Source organism: Genypterus blacodes, unplaced genomic scaffold (assembly GCF_046128005.1).
Source record: "Genypterus blacodes isolate CSIRO-AG114 ecotype Tasmania unplaced genomic scaffold, CSIRO-AGI_Gbla_v1 ptg000030l_1, whole genome shotgun sequence".
Taxonomy (NCBI): Eukaryota; Metazoa; Chordata; class Actinopteri; order Ophidiiformes; family Ophidiidae; genus Genypterus; species Genypterus blacodes.
In genome coordinates, this window is record NW_027466843.1 from 3846182 (window position 1) to 3865953 (window position 19772).

Genomic DNA, 19772 nt, shown 5'->3' on the forward strand with positions numbered 1-19772 from the left:
TAATGCTGTAAGGGCCTGAGGGCTCTATGGGGGTGCATGAAGTCAAAACATTATGTTGGTATTAAGGCCTTGTTAGGAGGACAAGACAGATTTAATACATTGAAAGGCACCACAGAAAAGAGAGAGAGAGTCCGACTTGAGACTTAGAGACTCTTCCGTCTGTATGAGAAGTTTTATTGGTCGTGCCAACACAATTGTGCCCACAGGCACAAGAAATGTGTGTGGGAAATGTGCAAAACACATCAATGGGATTTCATCAGGAATCTCCAGCCAGCCCTCACTGTTCCAAGTAGAGGACAGGAGAGACTGATAAAACAATAAAGAGGAAAAATACAATGTTTAGAATGTTAGAAAAAAGATATTAATCTATGTTTGACCAGTGACCACTGAATTAGACCCTTTATGATACTTTGGTTGTTGAAAATATCAAGTTTCCCTCTTGCCCCTGACTCGGCAGGTGCAACACTAGTTGTTATACATGGAAAGATACCGTGCGTGATTGGTAAACTTGAGCTGTGTGTCGATCATGACACTCTTGTTTCTCATAGTCTTTGTTGGAAGTAGTGTGACTGTTTCAAATGAGGAGGAGCTGAATGTTTGAGAGGTTTAAGTTCCTTTCTGTTCCTTCATCCATGTTCTGCAAGGTCGTTCAGATCCTCAGGCAGTAAGGATGAGCGAAGTTTGATATCAGCATAACACTAGCAGGAGAAGCCATGTTAGTAGATGGTGTGTAGTGAGGACAGAAGAGGTCCAAGCAGTGGGGTTTTCTAAAATTGATATTTATATTTGAACATTTTTTTTATGTAATATTTCCAATAAGAACAGAGGAGACAATAAGCTTTTGTTTAAATATTACTCTCTAAACAGTGTGTCATTTGTATCAGTAACATCAATCTAAAAAAACACACAGAGGTCAATATAAGGAAACAATAAATCACTGCAAACTGTCTATAATCTTTCTTCTTTCTTTGCGTTTTCTATCCTCTCTGTTCTCTGTTCTCCCTCTCCTATCTGAGGAAAGTCTATCTCCTCACTTTCTCTTATTTGATATGAAATATGTTTCCTTTATGCCTTGTCATCGTGAGCTTTTCAGTCACATGTCTCCTGCTTGGCTTCCATTCAGCTGCTGAATCACTGCTTTGATTCTCTTCTTCTCTGTCTGTTTCCCTCCATCCTCCTACAGTTCTCCGTCCCCAGCCACTGATCCAAGAAAAACTGAGCTGAGCTGCTGCTCCTCTGTGCTCGCTTATATAATTCTTATTTATATGTTATATTATGTAATGTTTTGCTGCAGTAGCCTCACCCAAAACAATAATCCTGCCAGTTAGGCATAATGCAGAGATTGATCATGAATTTTGAAGTCAACAGCCCTCACACTTAATGAGTGCCAATATGTTTGTTATTACCATGAGGGCATTTGTTAAGCGTTATGCCTCACTGGTGGGTTTGCAGTATCTTGCCATGTGTAGCCAGCTTGATTTCAGCAGTGCTCATTTCTGCCCTGATCACGCAGAAAGCCATTTTTCTTTCATATCCCTGATTGTTAGTTAGTTTATGATTTAACAACAACAGATGTGTGTTTCAGAGTAACACCCGCAGCCATGATTTTGCTGTACAATATAATCCACCACCTTCTGTTAGGCTCCCTGAAGTGGAATTTGCATAAGGTCTGTGTGAGTGCATGCAAGCACACATGTACTGTACAGATATTTATGTTAAGGCTTGGGGCAAAACTCTTTTACATTGTTTATATGCGTGAATGTGTACTGTAATGTACATCTGTGCATGAATTTGTTTTGCTTTGAACGTGTGAGTGTATTTAGACCCTTTGAAGTGCATATAGATAAAGTTTCATGGTGCTACTGTGTGTATGTGTTGAAACGCACATTTTTAGAATGAATAAAATCGAATTGAAACTTTAATACCTGATCAGACATCTAACATATTTTATTCCCAACTTGATACGCTCCAGTTAATGATCCTGAAGGGACTTTATCACAGAACAACACAAGTCTTGTAATGACTACCCAAAACTGAAATTCTCCACAGCTGATATGTCGCCATTGGTTCCAGCTAAAGCCTTTTAATGTTCGGGAAGAGGCAAAAGTCTCAGAGGGACAAAGCAAATGAGTACTGTGGCTGCTGAACTGCTTCCAAGCCACAATTATGGGCAGCAGGAATCAAACACATAATTACTGCAGGCGTATCTACGTATTCTGTCTGTGTTGTACAGCTCACAGAGCCTTGGGTCAGGCTCAGACTCCATCATTACCACTGATCACTCAGGGAAAGTGTATTCAGTGGATGTCCCATATCTCAGTACTTACTGTATATTCCTCCAGATAAAAAGTCACTGAAACATACTGGCCTTATGTACGTGTTCAGCTCAGAATTTATCAATCAAGCCTTGTAAGCTGTGGTGTTTGATTTCTTTGATTGAATCAGGGGGAGGGGGAGGGTCTTAGTGTGTTGATGAAAAAGTATTGTGTTTAGCGTCCAGACTTATAAGTGACCATAGTGTATGTAAGTATATACAACATGTATGCAGTATACTTGAATATGCATTCAACATTTCACAGTTGGCCTGATTACTGTGCCCGTTCCTTGGCATGGTTCCCAGATGGTGGCAAGGGGAATAAGCAGGTGTGTGTGTGTGTGTGTGTGTGTGAAAGAGAGAGAGGGAGCGCGTGAGAGAATGCTGATTTAATATGTCACTTATGTTACTTCTCCCTGAGGAGGGCACGAGGGGTGAGGAACCAGCCGCACTGAATGGCAGATTTGGGCCAATTAAGCTGGAACTGGAGCATATACACATATTCATACACACGGACTAACACACACACACACTTACATAGCTCTGGCCTGGCCTGACAACACCCTGTGGATACACCCTCCTGATATTTCATCCACTCATACACCTTTTGCGTCTGTTCCATATCTCACAAGCACTTAGGCAGGTACTCGGCTTGTATCTCTGTGCACACACTCATGCAGTCTTGCGCACGCACACACACACACTCACTCACTGTATCCATCTACAGTACTGCAGCGACCATTTCTTCCCTTCTCTGCCCCTTTCTCCTCTTACTGCAGCACTCATGTCTCTTCAATTCTCTGATACATACAACACACACACACACACACACACACACACACACACAGACATCGCATCCCCATACTGCCACACACACACTCCGTTTTCTTTTTCCTCTCTTTTTCCCCCCTAAACAACTCCACTGGGAAAACTGGCTGATTGATTGGATCCGGCACAGATTTCACTTCAGAATATTCATATCAAACATCTCTCTCTCTCTCTCTCTCTCTCTCTCTCTCTCTCTCTCTCTCTCTCTCTCTCTCTCTCTCTCTCTCTCTCTCTCTCTCTCTCTCTCTCTCTCTCTCTCTCTCTCTCAACGATATTACAAAGCACATGGAAGATCAGTTCAATGTCACAGAAGGCAGTGGGAATGCCTGTGATACGTTTGTGGCCAAATATTCTCCCTTTGCTCAATTCCCCAGAGAAAGACAACACACAGGCTACTGCGACTGAGTTGTGAAGCAGCTTTACATAGTGTAATCAGACTTATGCATCTTTAACAAAAAAAGCTACAATGAAGACAGGCTGGTCAAGGATGGTATTTGTGCGTCTATTTGTCTTTGTTAAATAAAAAACATAAAAAAAGCCGAGCCTGGCCGCACCAGCAGCAGACACAACCGCACAACAGAAAAATCTAAATCCCAATTCAGGCTCATTCAATTATTCATGTTGCTATTGCGGTGTTCTGACACAGAAAGAGAGAGAGTGGACGGGTGGCAGAATAGAGCGATGGGAGGGAGAAGGAGAACGGGAGAGAGGGTGGGAAGGCTGTGATGGTATTTCCTAGGAATGGCAGCTTAGAGTGTTGGGACGTGGAATAACGTATGTGTAGCCACTGTCTTCCACAGTATGTTTCGCAGAAATCAGCCCATGCTGCTGCTGCTGCTTGCTCTGAACATGGTGGGGCTGTTCACTTAATCCTGATATCAGCAATAGTACATTTCTGCCAAAAAGTTAATTTTGTGTTTGTCTTCATTTTGGCAGAGCTCTCCCGGGCTTTCCTTCTTTCTCTGTTGACTTGATTTGAAGTGGGAACAGACGCTGATGTTCCAAATAACACATTTAGTGAGTTTGGAGGGAGGACGTCTAGCACAGTCAGGCTTTGGAATAAAATCCCTCATGAATGTAGAAATACCTGAAGCGGCACTTACACTGTTAACAAATGAGTAGTGGTGAGTAGTTCCCCAAAATAGAGCGAGATGTTCAGCTTTTACGGTATTCAAGTCAAGGAACGATGGAAGAAAGTCTCTTCCACCACCAGGAGAGTAGTTTAACGTTTGCCAACATAAATGTTTCATTACCAAATGGTCCAACACTGCAAATAAAGATCTAAATCATTTATTATGTGACCAAAACTGGTAATTGTTCACTGGAGGACTCGTGTCACTGTTGAAACTGAGCAAAGGCTCTGAGGCCACAAATGTAAAATAAAAGCTCAAAGGGAGATTTCAGTTAAGATGAGCAATTGACATTTTTAGCAAATACATTGTAAAAATGCAATTAAAAGCTCAAAAGTTAAAATGCAATTGAAGGTCGCTGCTACTTCAGAGCTCTGAATGTTGGGCTGGGACACCGCTCACACAGCAAAACAAAGGAAACACCAAAAAAGATACAAAATCAATACCACCAACAGGTGCAGGGGGAGGAAGGCCGCACTCAGTCAGGCCCTCTGGATCAATGGCCGACTTCAAAGGCTCTACATAAACAAAGTTACAACCAGTTAAAATACACAAGCACAACATTTATCCTATTGTAATTAAAAGCCACTCAATTTCCCATCGACACAATGAAACAAACCAGCCGAAACAGAGATGGTAGATAATTCACATGAAAACCATTCAACCAAAACAGCAGCATGTCCTCAAATAAGAACGCAATAATTAGATTAAGACAAAACACACTTGAATGGGAATAAAAACAGCTAACGAGCCCAATAAACACAAAGACTTAATGCTATTTCTACTTTTGCTGCATAAGAGCATGTCAGAGCCTCCAAAGAAAACTAAACAAAGCTGGCATTGGCAGGTCCACCAGAAGACTTGCAATGCCTTCATTCACACTGCCAGTGCAGTCCAGTGGAAAGAAGGTGGATGAGCCAATGGATGTTAACCCTTCACAACCTGTGAAAGGCTTTATGATCAGCCTGTCAGAGAAGCCCAGCAGGACGACCATGATGTCACTGAGTCCAGCAATGTCTGGTCGAGACTGACGTGCCTCACTCTTACCAGTGATACCACATAATGTCACTGAGGTGTGTATTGAAAGTAAGTGGGCTAAAACATGCATGGAACCTACTTTCTGTCTAATCAGGACAACAACTGAGCAGCTGTGATTCTAGTTGTAGGCTACCACTGTGTGTCCAGTGTGTGTTCAGGGGTGAAAGAAGAAAATAGAAGTTCTTCCACCTCTCTCTCTCCCTTTCTCTCTCTCTCCCTTAGCCTGATAGCTTAGCTTTTGCCCGCCCCGCCTTCCCTCTGTATGAATAATGGGCTGTCGGATCTGCGGCATGGCTCCCTCTGAGAATGGCAAAATCCTTTGAATTCTGGCCGTGTGCACACAGCCTAACATCACTACAGACAAATAATCAGCGTATAGAGTGGATGTTATGTTACTGATGATCTACAGTTGAGGCTAACAAAGTACAAACTATTCATCAGTTGTTATGAATAAATGAGTAACTTTGTTCTGGTCTGTTGTGTTTTTGGGTGAGCATTACAGACACACTGGGACGCTGGCATGGCTACAGACGTTCATTCCTGTTTGCCTCATCTGCCCCTCTGTGTGGCTTTATTTACAGATCTCTCCTCTCTCCCTTCGAGCCGTCTCTCTCTGTGTGACGGTACGTCTTCATCCTTCCTGTTGGCCCCAGATCACAGGAAAAGCCCGGCCATTAGAGCCTTTCAAACCCAAGGGACAACCATGCAACGCAAGGCTGTTACATCCCCTCAAGTAGGGCGGCGAACTCAAGCGAGAACACTAGTACTCATATCAGCGACCTTGAAGCGATCCCACCCCCCCACTAACCTCTGGGGGGTTACATCATCCTGTTTAGAGTACACCCTACACTTCCCCAGCCACCCATGGGTGTCAGTGTGAATGTAAAAGACAGATCCAGGACCTATATTTGGCACGAGTGCTTGCCTTGAACCTCCTGGCCCTCTGATCGTCTCCCGGTATCTCATTTTCTCTTTCTTGTCTTCTGTGATTTAGCTTCTTTCCCTTTCACGTCTCGTCCCTTCCTCCCCTACTTGTCTTCACCCCCACACCCTTTTTGTTCCTTGGTTTTCTCTGTGCAGCATTGCCAGTGTCAGCTTCTTTCTTTTTTTCTTTTATGGAAATCACTGGCTGGCCCGTTTCTCTGAGATATGGGCTGTAACTGGTTCCCAAGAGAGGGAAATGCAGGCATGGAGCGAGGATGGAACCTGACAGAGCGAGAGAGAGAGAGCGAGAGGGAGAGAAAGGCAACGAGTGAGAAGTTGTGGTGAATATGGGAGTGTGGACACGTGTGTGTGTGTGGGGTGGGCTGGGGGAGGGGTCCATTCACAGTTATAGAAATAAAGATGATGGAGGAAGGAGAGAGAAGTGGAATGGCAGAGAACATTGAGATTGGAGAGAGAAAACAAGACAGGCAGGCGTAGAAAACAAGGAAATGCAGAATGCTGAGTAACATTGAGAGAAATACACATTACACTGGTTTAGTTAGAGGTTAATCTTCTATTTTAACACGTTTATCACAACTTTCTTTCCGACTCATTACTGCACCGGCCTGAATTTACAAATCCATCTAGTGTGTATTGAGATGCAGATCTACAAACATCCATCCACTCATTCACTACACCCAACCACCCTGTGCAGGGAGGTTGCTGGTGACCATCCCAGCAGCACACATCATGCATCAGTAAGAGAAAAACCACACACACACACACACACACACACACACACACACACACACACACACACACACACACACACACACACACACACACACTCCAGAAAGTGTCTTGCTGTGATCCATCATGCTGCAACACAGGCCCTGATCCAGATTCAAATTTATGAAAAATTTCTAATAAGAATAAATTCTACTGCACTCCCTAACAGCTTTCTACTTTCTTTCTAAACTTTCTGTTTATCACCAATAACTCACCACTGCTGGCTGGCTCCCTGACAGCGAAAATGTTCCAATTTCACATAAATAGGGGAGTAAGGCACATAAGGAAGTGCATGCACGGAATCATAGACCCATAAAGAATTAAACACAGTTCTTTGATGAGGAAAAATGTTGTGGGGTTTTGTTTGAACCACTTTGTCTTTTTCATCACTTTCTGGCTTGGCTGTGTGATCTGCCATGTTCATTTATGATTGTTTCATTACTTATTATTTGTTGGCGGTCACTTTACGTGGATGGTTTATGATTCTTTGTTTGTTTTTTTTGTCAGAAATGAACAACGGCCCCTCTCCCAAAAAATGCCAGAGCTCCCCCGTCTGTCTCCTTCAACACAACGCAGAGCCAGAGTACCCAGCGGTCACACCTTGCCAAGCCTAAAGAATCGAGACACTTCACCTTCCCAACCCGCTTCCTCTTTGACATCCTGTTGTCATGCATCAGCCATACATATTTGATGGAGGATTCAGCGAGGGGTAAGAGGCAGCCAGCACATTAATAAATCAAAGCCGACTGGAAATGGCGTGGTGAGACATCATATGGAGCTGCAGAGCAATGAGTCATGCTTGGTTTTTCTATGTGGACGGACTAAAGCTTAACCAGTCATTCACCAATATCTTATTACTTTTAAGCACTTTAACCTTGCCCAAAAAATAATTGCGTAATTGAAAAACCGCATGGGTATCGGCAAGAAAATGAGCATTGAGCTGGGTTGAAACGCGTGGGACCAGCTTGTCAGAGACACAAACCTGAGAGCCCACGGAAGTGTGAGCATCCATCTGTGGACAGTTTGGCTTGTAACTCTGCAGGATTTCAGATCAAACACACACTTCAAAGGCTTCGACAGTTCATGTAACGGCCTGAGATGTCAGGATTGCCCACGCTTGTTGGGATGTACAAGTTAAAATGGACGCGAATGGAAAATTATGCGACGGAAAGTTTGGAAAGATGTTCAGCTTCTGTCTGAATTTTGAGGTGAGGGTTGTTAGAAATGAACGCAATCAGTTCAATGAAAAAGATGTTTTTGTACCTGAACTTCTAGATCTCACATGCAGTACAACCACACAAGGCAACTATTAAGAATTCTTGTTTTAATTAATGACAACCAAAGCTCATTTTAGGTAAGACGTGGTTGAAGTATTGTCATTGTACAAAGCAGACTAGCTGCTTGTGGTGAAGAGTGTTTGAAAGAGGCTTACAGAGTAGATCCTTATGTAATCTGTAACTTCTCTCAAAGTTACGCAATCTGCATTAATAAATTCTACACATGCTGAGATTGCAGCCTGCATTTCTGGAGTATGTATGACGTATGCGGTCTACAGTCCCTGAATAAAGGAACTCCTAGTGCGGCCGACATCCCATCTTGATCCCAGCCTGCTCGGGAAGCATCATTATTTTCCCTGCAGCCTTCCTGGAAGCTGCTGCTGATTATTAAATGCCACAAGTTCTCCTCCCCGCTGCCTCTGGGAGCTTCTCTGCATGGGAGATGATCCGAGAGGAGAGAGCAGAGAGCAGAGAGAAGAGAGCAGACAGTGAAGGGAGAAGATGAGGCTTCATCTTTTTCTCCCGCTCCCACCCCACCCCTCTCTCTATGCTAGCACTCCTCTTACAGGCATCAGCTGTGAGTCAAATCCCCTCGACCACCTCAAGGCTTCCTGCACAACATGAAAGAGCTTACTTGCACTGGCAGAAATAAGCAAGGCATTATTACTCAGAACGCCTCTGTGGGCTGATAGTTGGAGAAAAACACAGTTGATCCTATTTTTATTATTTATTTGTATATGTAGACCATGGCAGCCCCCCCCTACACACACACACACACACACACACACACACACACACACACACACACACACACACACACACACACACACACACACACACACACACACCTTCTTTGCATGGTATTGCAATCCAAACCAATGTTAACAAGAAAAATAGCTGCAGTTCTGAGCTGAGGTGTGATTCCTCTCTCTTGCCACTGCCACAGGGGACCGCTTATGAATTAATGAGATGTCAGCAGAGATGTCATCTCTTTATCTACTCCATCTCCGCACATGAAAAAAAAAAACATGCCAAAGTTTTGACATAATGCAGCACTATGAATCTTGTCTCCGGTGACTCAGCTCTCGGTGGCTCAGCTGGTTTAAACGAGTGTAATTACTTGGATATCAGCCTCTAATGAATCACTGATTTGGAACTGTAAATGTGAACACTGTTTGTATTGTTGCGCATTATTACAGGTTTGTTTAGCTGTTGTGTAACTGCTGTATGTCTGTTCTATCCTCTGTTTTCAACCTGCATCATGGATGTTGATGTTTATGCTCATCGTAGCCACGCAGTTCTACTGGTCACAAGGTTAGTTTAATATAGGAGATTCAATTTGTGGCCCAAAACATTGAGTCTGATTTGTGGCTATTTTTTAAAGCATCATTTCTAATTACTGCATACAAAACAAATCATAGCCATTGTTATTGTTATTATCCAAAGTTTATACACCTAAATATTTGCTTATGTATATTGATTTATAAAAAGTTGAAGCTTCTTTTTGAAGGAAGGATCCACATTAAGGGGAGGCCTTTCAAAGTAAAGTAGGGCCCCGTCTCCTCATTTACAGCAGAAACCAAAGTATCTGTTTACCAGGTGAGCAGGCGTCCTAGAATATAGTATACATGCACTGCTGGCACATTATGTAATGCACTGCACTTAAGCATACAGACCAAAGCTCCTAAGAACCCTTCAGAAACATCTCTGTATTCTCTGTTCTGCAGTCATCAGGCTTCCTTAGTGCTTGTGTCAGGTGTTTACGCAGCAGCTACACAGTAATGGGTTTTTAATGCCACCAAATGTGGGCTTAACCCCAAGCCTTTCATGCAATGTCATCATTTCATGTATGGGACGCTTGAATCTTTCTGTCTTGTTTACTAGAAGGTGAAAGGTCATCCTTCAGGCCACTAGGATTGAAGTTACCTTGTTGTGATTCCTGCATGTGTCCTTTCGACAGGAGTGCTTATGTGATGGAACCTCAGCAGCATCTTCTCTCCGGGTATTAGCTGAGTGGAGTAAGCTGACGGGATTACGACTGTGCACCCATTGACAGGTAATGTGGTTCTCACAGTCTCTCTCTCTCTCACACACACACACACACACACACACACACACCCTGCCTCCTGCTGCTGGTTGCACAAAATGATCCCCAAAGATTTCCATGAAATTGACACCTGAAGACGGTCAGTCCTCTCTCACTGTAAAGACTCCTCAGCATGGACGGAGATGTCCTCTTGTTCTCTTTTCGCGTGGACGGACCTGCTGGAACGTCTCGATTGTGGTTGGATGTTTCTCCCACAGTATCAGCCATTTGGCCAAGTCTTCTTTAAGCAGTCCTGTTATTTTCTAAAAATGTAATTGGCCAATAAAATCACTCCTGCTGGTGTGTTCTGTAATCCATCTGTCAATGTGGCTGAAAGACAAAATCATTCGTTTTGCGGCTCGGCTCGTGTGGGCCCTACGGTATTTGCGGTGAACTTTTGTTTACTCATCACTTTTCCTTCTTCTCACTGGCCTTGTCCCGTCAGCTGTATGCAGTGTATCGTGGGAGATTAAAGATCAGTGGTGGCAAAGATCTTCCTCCACCTGCAACAAGTTCACTGCCGGATCGAGCTTTAGTCAAACTTCCGACTCTAGACCACCAACTTCCTCTTCCTCCATTAATATTTCCGTTATTAATGCTCCTGTTATGATCACAGAATTTATTTATAGTCTGAGCGATGATGAGCCCAGATACATAAGACACCATAAATGCCATGTCATAAATAACACAAGAGTTTCCTCGCCAGTGCATGTACAGTACCTTCTCCCCTTTAAGTATCAAGCATAGTGCAAGCAGAAGACAACAGTGGAGCCCTGGCTCTTTATGCAACGTTATACTTTATGGCTATAATACTCAGACATCACATGGACCAGAGCACCCAAAGGCTAAAGGGCAGAAAAATATCACACACACCTAACTCCACTTTTTATTCACCTTTCAAAGGTCACAAATCCTTTCTCTAAAGTGGTAATGCTCCGTTTCAAGTGACCATGCTGCATTTTGAATTCTATTGAAGTCAAAGTCAAATAATTAACTGGAACATTTACTCTACTGAAGAAAATAATAGTTAATGTCAAAAAATCTAAGAAAGCCAGATAAATAAATACAAATATCCAAACTGGAACTAGAAAAATTGGAGATCTCCACAAAATAAGGGGATTTTGGGACTAGCTGACTGACTATCTTTCTTTCTAAATCTAGGTATTGTGAAAAATGCATTTAGTGTTTACATACACACACACACACACACACACACACACACACACATACTCACAAATGGAAAAAACTCAAGTGAAGTACATTTAAATTGTACAACCCTTGAGTAAATGTACTTAGCTGCTTTCCACAGCTGTCTAAGTGAAGTGATTGAGGTAGTCGAGCTCAAAGTGCTTCACTGAAAGTTTGGCTCAGGTTGCGTTCACTTGAACCGAGCCGTTCAAAGGATGATGTGACTCGGCGCTTTTCTGTGCCGACAGTCTGTCTTTCCATCTTTAGTGCAGCCGCTGCATCTCACGGCAGCGACAACAACAAAGCAACAAACGGGTTACCTTCTGCAGTCAGCAAAAAAGAAAGAAGAAGTCACTGCCCACACACCCAAACACACACAGGCACACACACACACACACACACGCCCCCTCCCCTGACCTTCAGTGACTTTGACTTTCAGTGATTTTGCTTATCCTGCAGTTACCTCCCTCTCTCTTCTGTTTGACGTGGTTAAAAAAAAATCTTACATCTGATCAGCAATTCTCTTTTCTGCACCCACTCTCTCTGCATCGCTTCCCCTCCCTTTCATCGCACCCTTTGATGCACACACACACACACACACACACACACACACACACTAAAGTCAGCAACACACTCTGACATCAAGTATCACAATTTTATTACAAAAATTAAATTCTTCATCTCTCAGTTTTGCCATGCTTGGAGCATATAACAATACAGTAGAAAACCCAGACCCAGAGAAGATAGTAAAGCAGATTTCAACAATGCTTTCACAGCACTCTCTCATTCATGCTGTTACTATACAGATACTGTAACATTCCTAATACAGAGTAGTACAAACACCTGCCAAAAACACATCATGTCAGATAACAAACTGTAATTAAATTACATTTACCAGAGAAACAACAAACTCAACCCAGCTCAGAGAAAAACATAAACCAATACATTTAATATGCAACTGAAAACATACTGAATGTGCTGAATATTTGTACCAGCCCAAGGCACCCAGGCTTTGTAGCAATGTTGGCAAGTAACGACATTCTTACAGAAACACTTGAAGCGAACAACAATTACAAATGACTTGTACCACAGTCTGACTTTGCAGTGTCCTTGAACGTACCCTCTTCTCCTGGCTCTCTCTTCGTCAGTCACAGTGCAAGTTCCGGAGGGGGTGGGGGAGGGGATGGGGGGGGTGTTGGTGGGGCTCAGAGGGGGCTGTACCGCGTCAAACATCACTTCACAGCGCCAAACACTGACAAGAATTGGACGGACAGCGTAATCTCCCACTCTCCAAAGGGACGAGGGGCAGGAAGCGGTTATGTAATTCCTCACTCGGATTGTGAATTGTCCAACATAAGGCGCAGATTGCCAGCTGCCGGTCCAAGACGAAAATAAGCAGAACGGAAAAGCTTAAGTGTGCTTTTTAACTCAACCTCCAACAAAAAGAAGAGAAACAGATACCAATACTTTCTCACCGAGGTTTCCAAGATGATTTAGAATAATTTTTTTTCCCTCAAGGTGAAAAGTTTTGTTTTGCACATAAATATCTAAGAATGATAGAAATCCCAGATTTAAGCTTACCAATAAGTTAAGATCAAATAGTCTCTAACAAACGTCAAATGGAGACTAGAACGACAAAAGCTCAGAAATACAGAGAGGCCTTTCTTTAATGGTGAAAATGCAGTTCAGTTGAGTGAACGACAGGGCTCGAAGGTCCATTTGGTTGCTCCGCCAAATATTTCTATGTTGGTCTCCGTCCAGGAGAACACGTTGCCAGCTTGTGCTTTGCTGTTGCAGGTTGCCAAGTTGTAGATCTCACTGATGGAAAGTTTCCTGTCCCAGATGTTCAAGTTTGCTAACTCGCCAACAAACGCTTGTGTGGCGTCAAAGCCTCCTCCCAAAGTGTCCTGTAGAACAAGGCAGGAGAGTGTCAAACACCAGCATATAGATGCAAAGGTTAACAGGCCTGTGTATGAAAGATTATATGCTGAAAGTGAGTTACAGGTTGGTACATCAGGGGCTACAAAATGTATTTATGTAAGGAATTCTGGAATGAATGCACAGTAGATTTTGTCCCAAATGACTGAGAATACTTTTCTCATGAAACTTTAAAGCAAAAACACTTTTCATATTGCATTTCGAACGGGAATAAATGCAATTATAGAACATGTCCCTTCAGATACCCCTGTGAGGATACTGAATCCCAAATTTTGTGACTGGATCTCTGCGAGCCTGCAGTACAGGCTTGATTTGATTTCAAAGTGTCAGTGTTGGGGATCCAAGGGTTTTTACGTTTCACCATTGTTTCCACCAAATGTTTCTCATACAAATTTGAGCCAACTTGGATCGAACACTGCTGGGGCTTCTGATGATGAGATGAGACCATAATTACACCATAATTAGCACATTTGCATAACTGGAAACTGAAGTGAAGTGGCTGGCTAAACAATCATAAATTCATTAATAATCATACCTCTGATCTGTGCTTTGAGAAAAAAAATCCCTCTCTGTTATTTCCGAAATGAAATTCACCCCTGGCTCGGACGTGTTTTCTAAATATGTAGGGATTAAATCACAGCCGCTGCACTCAGTGTTCTGCAGCGAGACAGAATGAATATCCACACTTTCTCACCTGCTCTTGTCCCAGAACCAGCACTCCGTGTGGTTTGATGGGATGGTACGGTGCCAGATTTTCCCCGTTCCCTCGCATTACTCCGTCCTGGAAGGCCTCCCACATCCCATCACGGGTTGTCCACGTGATGCAGAGGTGATGCCATTTGCCGTCGTTGATAATGAACGGCAACTTCGCAACCTTCAACAGAGACATTGCAAGACCGATGACTAACGTGTAGTGAACCCTGAGTCGGCCCCCATCTCACTTTGCAGGGTGACGACGTGTGTCTTCTTGACATTCCTCCCCTCCACCTGAGTCACTCCCCCTCTCCCATATCTCTAAAAACAGACGTTCTCTTGCTCGTCTTAGCATTAATTCCCTGTCCTGCTCGATTGATTGTCTCTTTGTCATACAAACAGTTTTAGCTTACTGTGACTCAGCCAACCACTGCCCACTACTGGCCATCAGTGTCACAACAACTCATTTCCACTGTTGCACCAACTTCAAGTTACTTTGAAGGAACGTACCATAGTGTAAATGCTAAATATGAATCATAAACAAACAACATAACATGCATCTGTCTTTCTGCTATTACCTTGTCATTGATGAGGATCTCCATTGGGTTGTTTCCCCACTCAATCAGCACCAGCTCGTTGGCCTGACCGGACACGGCGTAGGAGAAGGGAGTTCCCACCCCAGGCGAGGCGCTGGACTTGATCCACAGACACACGGTGAAGGAGTACATCTCCGGGAGGCTCCGCTTGGCTTTGGCGTACATGTAGTTGGTTCTCAGGGGAAACGTCAGCTGGAACTTATCTGTTGGCCTGCTGTCTTTGCCTGTGAAGGATTTCAGTCATCTGTCAGATTCAGGTGTTTGCATTATTCTTTTACTGTGTTTTGTTTTCTTCTAATATAATCACACACACATAAATGATCTACATAGAAAACAAACATTTTCAGGGGAATAATAATAAAAAAAAAAGGCTGTTATTGTGCTTAAAATCCTGCATTTATGTCCTTGCTGGTGATTCCTAAAGCGTTTTAATATTATATCACTCATTAACTTACACAATTACACGTTTTTCATTGCTACACACGCGTCAGTGTGTAGGAAGGCTCTCACTCTGCCCTCTATTGCCTCTCTTGCACATACAGGCGCGCAGTCACGCACAAACACGCCTCGGCCCCTGAATAAACGCTCTAAAACGCGCCAGTCTGTGCGCAGCATCGCCCCGCAAAGTGTCTCAGTCAGACCTCTACAAAATGCCACACGGGACAAATGACGGACAACATGTAAAGTCAGTGACGCAAAAGTGTAAACAAGTACTGAGATATGCAAAGCAATGCAGCTCTCTCCTCCTCCCTCGCAAGGTCTGTGCGCAACGTGATGGTTGCGGCATTGAAACCGTGCGAGTGCGGGATTCGTGCACCAACTGAAGATGTGTGGTTTGTCTAATCGGTGGTTGGATGATTTTAGAGGTTACAGCGGAGGAGACACACTTAGACACCCAGACCCTCACAGGCGCCCTCCCCTGTAAAGGTGATCACACATTGGACCAAAGCTTGCATGGGAAGTCGGCCGACCTGCCCAGCTTCAGCCCGCTTTTGACGCACCTTTCTCCAGGTCTGTGATCCGGTGGTGCAGAGAGGTCAGCGTGGTCTCCACTCTGTTCCGCTGCTCGGTGTCATTCCTCACTCCCGGCTTGGTCTCTTCTAACGTGTTGACCCGGGACAGCACCTGCTTCTCCATATCATCTATCTTGTTTTGCAGCAGATCTTTCAGACTGTTGGCCTGCACGGTATTATTTCCTCGGCTGTATTGCTGCATCGGACACAAGGGGACAGAGAGGGATGTTAAAGAAGAGAGTTCTAGAGAGAAGAGATCTCATTTGCGAGTTTGGAACCTGCGGTCTTGTGCTGTTTATGTTGTGCGTCATAACTTCAATACACGGCAACTCTCCTGCCCAGATTGGCTTCAAATAATGATTATCTCCCACTGCTGACAAAGTGTAGTAAACACATGTAGCTCCTAACACACACACACACACACACACACACACACACACACACACACACACACACGCAGAGTAATACCGCAGCAGCTTAGAGGCTTAACCTCCAATCTAATTTACAAAACAACAACTGAAACCTAATTGAATTAACTTTGCGCACATCGAGAGTGTGTTTGACCCGGATGATACACACACACACACACTTCCCTCCTGCTTGCCTACCTCTAGATTCTCGAGTCTTTGTTTGAGGGTCTGTAAAGTCTGTCCCAGCTGAGCCAGAGTGTCCGTGGTTCCCCGAGATACATCCCCCATCGTGTTCTTCCCCCCCGGCCGCCTCCCGCCGGGACCCGCCGCCGCCGGGAGGCTCTGGCTCTCGCAACGGCTCAACTTGGAGGTTAGTTCCCTGATTGTCTCCTTTTGGTTCATTATGGTCTCCTTTTGCTGCAGCACGGTTTCCCGCAGCTGCATGACCGTGGTCTTCAGGTCCTCCGCCGGCCCGCTGTTCTGCATCGAAGCCGTGCACAGGTCCATATCCTTGGGCACCGACGTGCAAATAAACTGCGTCTGTCCGAAGTCTTGCGCGGAGCTCTGCGCAACTAGCAGGCAAGAAAGTAACCAAAGTTTCCAGGAGAATCCCTCCATGGTTCCTGGCGTGGACCGCGGTGTGAGAGTGTGGGTCTGTGTGTGTTAGTCTCAGGTTTCAGCACCACGGAGCTGTCCACCGAAAGCTGAAGCGCTCCTGTGTTCACTCCAGCTTTTATAGCGTACAGATCCACCGCATCACTGGAGGAGGCAGCGGGGCTCTGCTTTACCTACACAGCGCAGCCCCTCATTTAAGGTCGCGCCGACTGTTTCTCACACATCCGGAGAAGGGACGGCGTGTGAGTGAGTTAGTGCTGAAAGATAATTGATGATTGGGATAATCATCTTTTCGATAATCGATTCATTTTCTTTATTGTGTAAATCAGCTAAAAAAAAAGAGACGGCATGTGGTTGCAGCTTCTTCTTTGGGTTTTTGCTGGTTTTATTTTATTACTTATGACATTTGACTGAGGTATAGCACAGAAGTGGTCACCATGAACAATGGCGTGTGACGATGATATTTTAAAAAGCATTTACTGACATAGTGTCGGTGTTATCACCAGCATACACTGTACAGTTACATTGATGTGACAGCCTAACAGGAGCTTTGATTTATTGGGTTACAGCTTCTGCCTCGGATTTAGTTAGTCCATCTTAAATCAAAGACACGCCCCTTTCTTGCTGAGGAGTGGGAAGAGAGAGAGAGAGAAAGAGAGAGCAGCTTCCCTGTCTCACGCTGGGGTATCTCTCTCTCTCTCCCTCTCCCTCTCCCTCTCCCTCTCTCTCTCTCTTTCTGTGTGTGTGTGTGTGTGTGTGTGTGTGTGTGTGTGTGTGTGTGCTGAACCTCACCACTACAAGGCAGAGGCGCTAAAAAAAAAAAGAAAAGAAATGTTTGCGAATAATTCAACAGGCGGTTATGTAACAACCCCTCCAGCTCTCATATTAATATTAACTACATACCCAGCTGGGTGAGAGCTCCAAAATCATGCTGAAAGATCAACGGTGGGCTCGCCATAGACACACACATGCACACGCATACACACCCACACAACTGCAGTATAGAGGGGCCTCACAGTGGCTTTGCGTAAACTGAGATTGCAACCAGGCGTCATCATTCAAACATTTCCCAATGTGTTTGTGCACCTTTCTTTCTTTCTTTCTTTCTTTCTTTCTTTCTTTCTTTCTTTCTTTCTTTCTTTCTTTCTTTCTTTCTTTCTCTGTGGTTGCTCCATTATGTATTGCAGGCAGTGAAGGTCTGGGACCAACAAACAATATTAAGATCATTATTTTTGAGTTTGCCCGCTCCACATGAAACATACTTATGTAAAATGTGCAAACTTTCCCGATTGAAATGCAGTGAACTGAGAACCTCCATAAAGATTCCATGCACACACATTTTCAAACTTAACCTGCATATATTGAAGCTTTTATACTCTTTATGTATAATTTAGATATGCAGATATGATCAAACCCACCAGGAAAGTTAATCTGGTTACTCTGTTCTGAACTCAGACGTCTGTTCTCACTGTGCTGGATGGCTCAGGTCTCAAAGCTCGATTGCACTTGCATTTATGTGCATATTGTATTATTTTATATACTGCGCATGAATCTGTATGGGGATAGTCGAGGAAGCAGCTGAGGAATCTGCTTCAACAGTGTTCTCTCAGTCACCTGCGATATTGCTCTGGAAGGTTGTCACCGAGTTGTCATCATCTGAGTAGGTTTGGTGTTAAAATGTCCATCAGACTACACAGAGAGGCGACTTTTCCTCCCTGTTATCAGATCAGGGCAGCTGTCTGCCACTTTGCACCATGTTGCATCAAGCAGAACCTGAGAGACTAATGTGTCAGACAAACATTTTTATCAGTCCTGTAATTGTGTCCGTTGAGGTTTTCTCTCTGTACATGTGACGTGGTAGCAGCCACTGGCTAAGGTGCGATGAAAATTGACCTGCTGGTCCACTTTAATTTGTTTAATTATTGATCGAGCGTGTTGTAATCAGCAAGGTGCCAAGCTGAAGGCGAGAAAAGGCAGAAATAACAAATGGTTAACGGCAGAGTCTAATTGCTGGGGCCTGAGACAAGCATGTAAAGAAATCTCCTTGCTCAGCACATGCACATTAAGGCCAGGCAATATTTGCCATTAGGGCACACAGTCTAAATGACTACAGATCAACAAGTAATGCTTCATTATCGTCATGCAGCAGCAGACCAGCTTTGCAGTGCTTGTTTGTTTTCCATATGGGAGCAAATTGCATAGTTTTTCAATGCTTATATATTATTATAAATGATTAAACTGTGGTGCACGAGGATCCTTACCACCTCCTTTACAGTAAGGTTTCTGTAAAGCCTCAGCAGCTTGCTGTAGATATCTACTCAATATTCTTCTCCTATGCTACGCATATAAAAAATGCTGCAGCACCATATGTTCAACCATGTTTACTCTCGTTCACACCATGTGTCTGCCACTTACTCCGCTATTACACTGACAAAAATTGCATTAACTGTCAATCAGACTTTTACTAGACTGCCCAGAGTGCAAATAATCACATTTATTCTCAGTAAAGACTTGTAGCAGTCTTTCAGGCATAATGGTAAGATAGACTTCCTCAACAAAGCTTTCACACTTTCCTGAATAAGAAACTCTGCTGGGAGATTTTCAGTCCAAATTTCGATTGTTTCTTAAGAGTTTGGTGAGGAATACACCTGTTTTTGTGCGATGAACCTTTCCTCCTTTCACTCCAGTGTTCATAGCACAAGGTCAGATGGCGTTCTATGCAGCCAACGGGCCGAGCTGGACTCCAGGGGCTGTGTTGAAAAGAACTGCAATCCATAATGATCAGTCTCTCAGGCTCACTGAATAATGCAAAGCTTTATAATAGAATCCACTCTCTAATGGCAGAGATAGATAAGCACCATTTCACACACTGGCAGCAAGCCGCTTGCTTATTTATCCAGCATCTGCAATAGCGGAAGGGGGGGCTAAAATAC

General features: G+C 43.9%; 3 protein-coding genes across 3 annotated transcripts in view; 1 reads left to right on the forward strand and 2 right to left on the reverse strand.

Annotated features, from left to right (window-relative positions):
- dgke (diacylglycerol kinase, epsilon) overlaps positions 1-19772 on the forward strand; it is a 181387-nt gene that overhangs the window by 108619 nt on the left and 52996 nt on the right. The window lies entirely within an intron of this gene.
- The window catches only part of rasal3 (RAS protein activator like 3), a 225203-nt gene that overhangs the window by 88805 nt on the left and 116626 nt on the right, over positions 1-19772 (reverse strand). The gene's annotated exons all lie outside the window — the stretch shown is intronic.
- On the reverse strand, positions 13260-16842 carry LOC142994640 (neuronal pentraxin-1-like). Its single transcript, XM_076145430.1, has 5 exons — positions 16423-16842; positions 15803-16010; positions 14784-15025; positions 14207-14386; positions 13260-13481 (listed from the first exon to the last, which is right to left on the reverse strand). The coding sequence occupies exons 1-5, from the start codon at positions 16840-16842 to the stop codon at positions 13260-13262; spliced, it is 1272 nt and encodes a 423-aa protein (XP_076001545.1).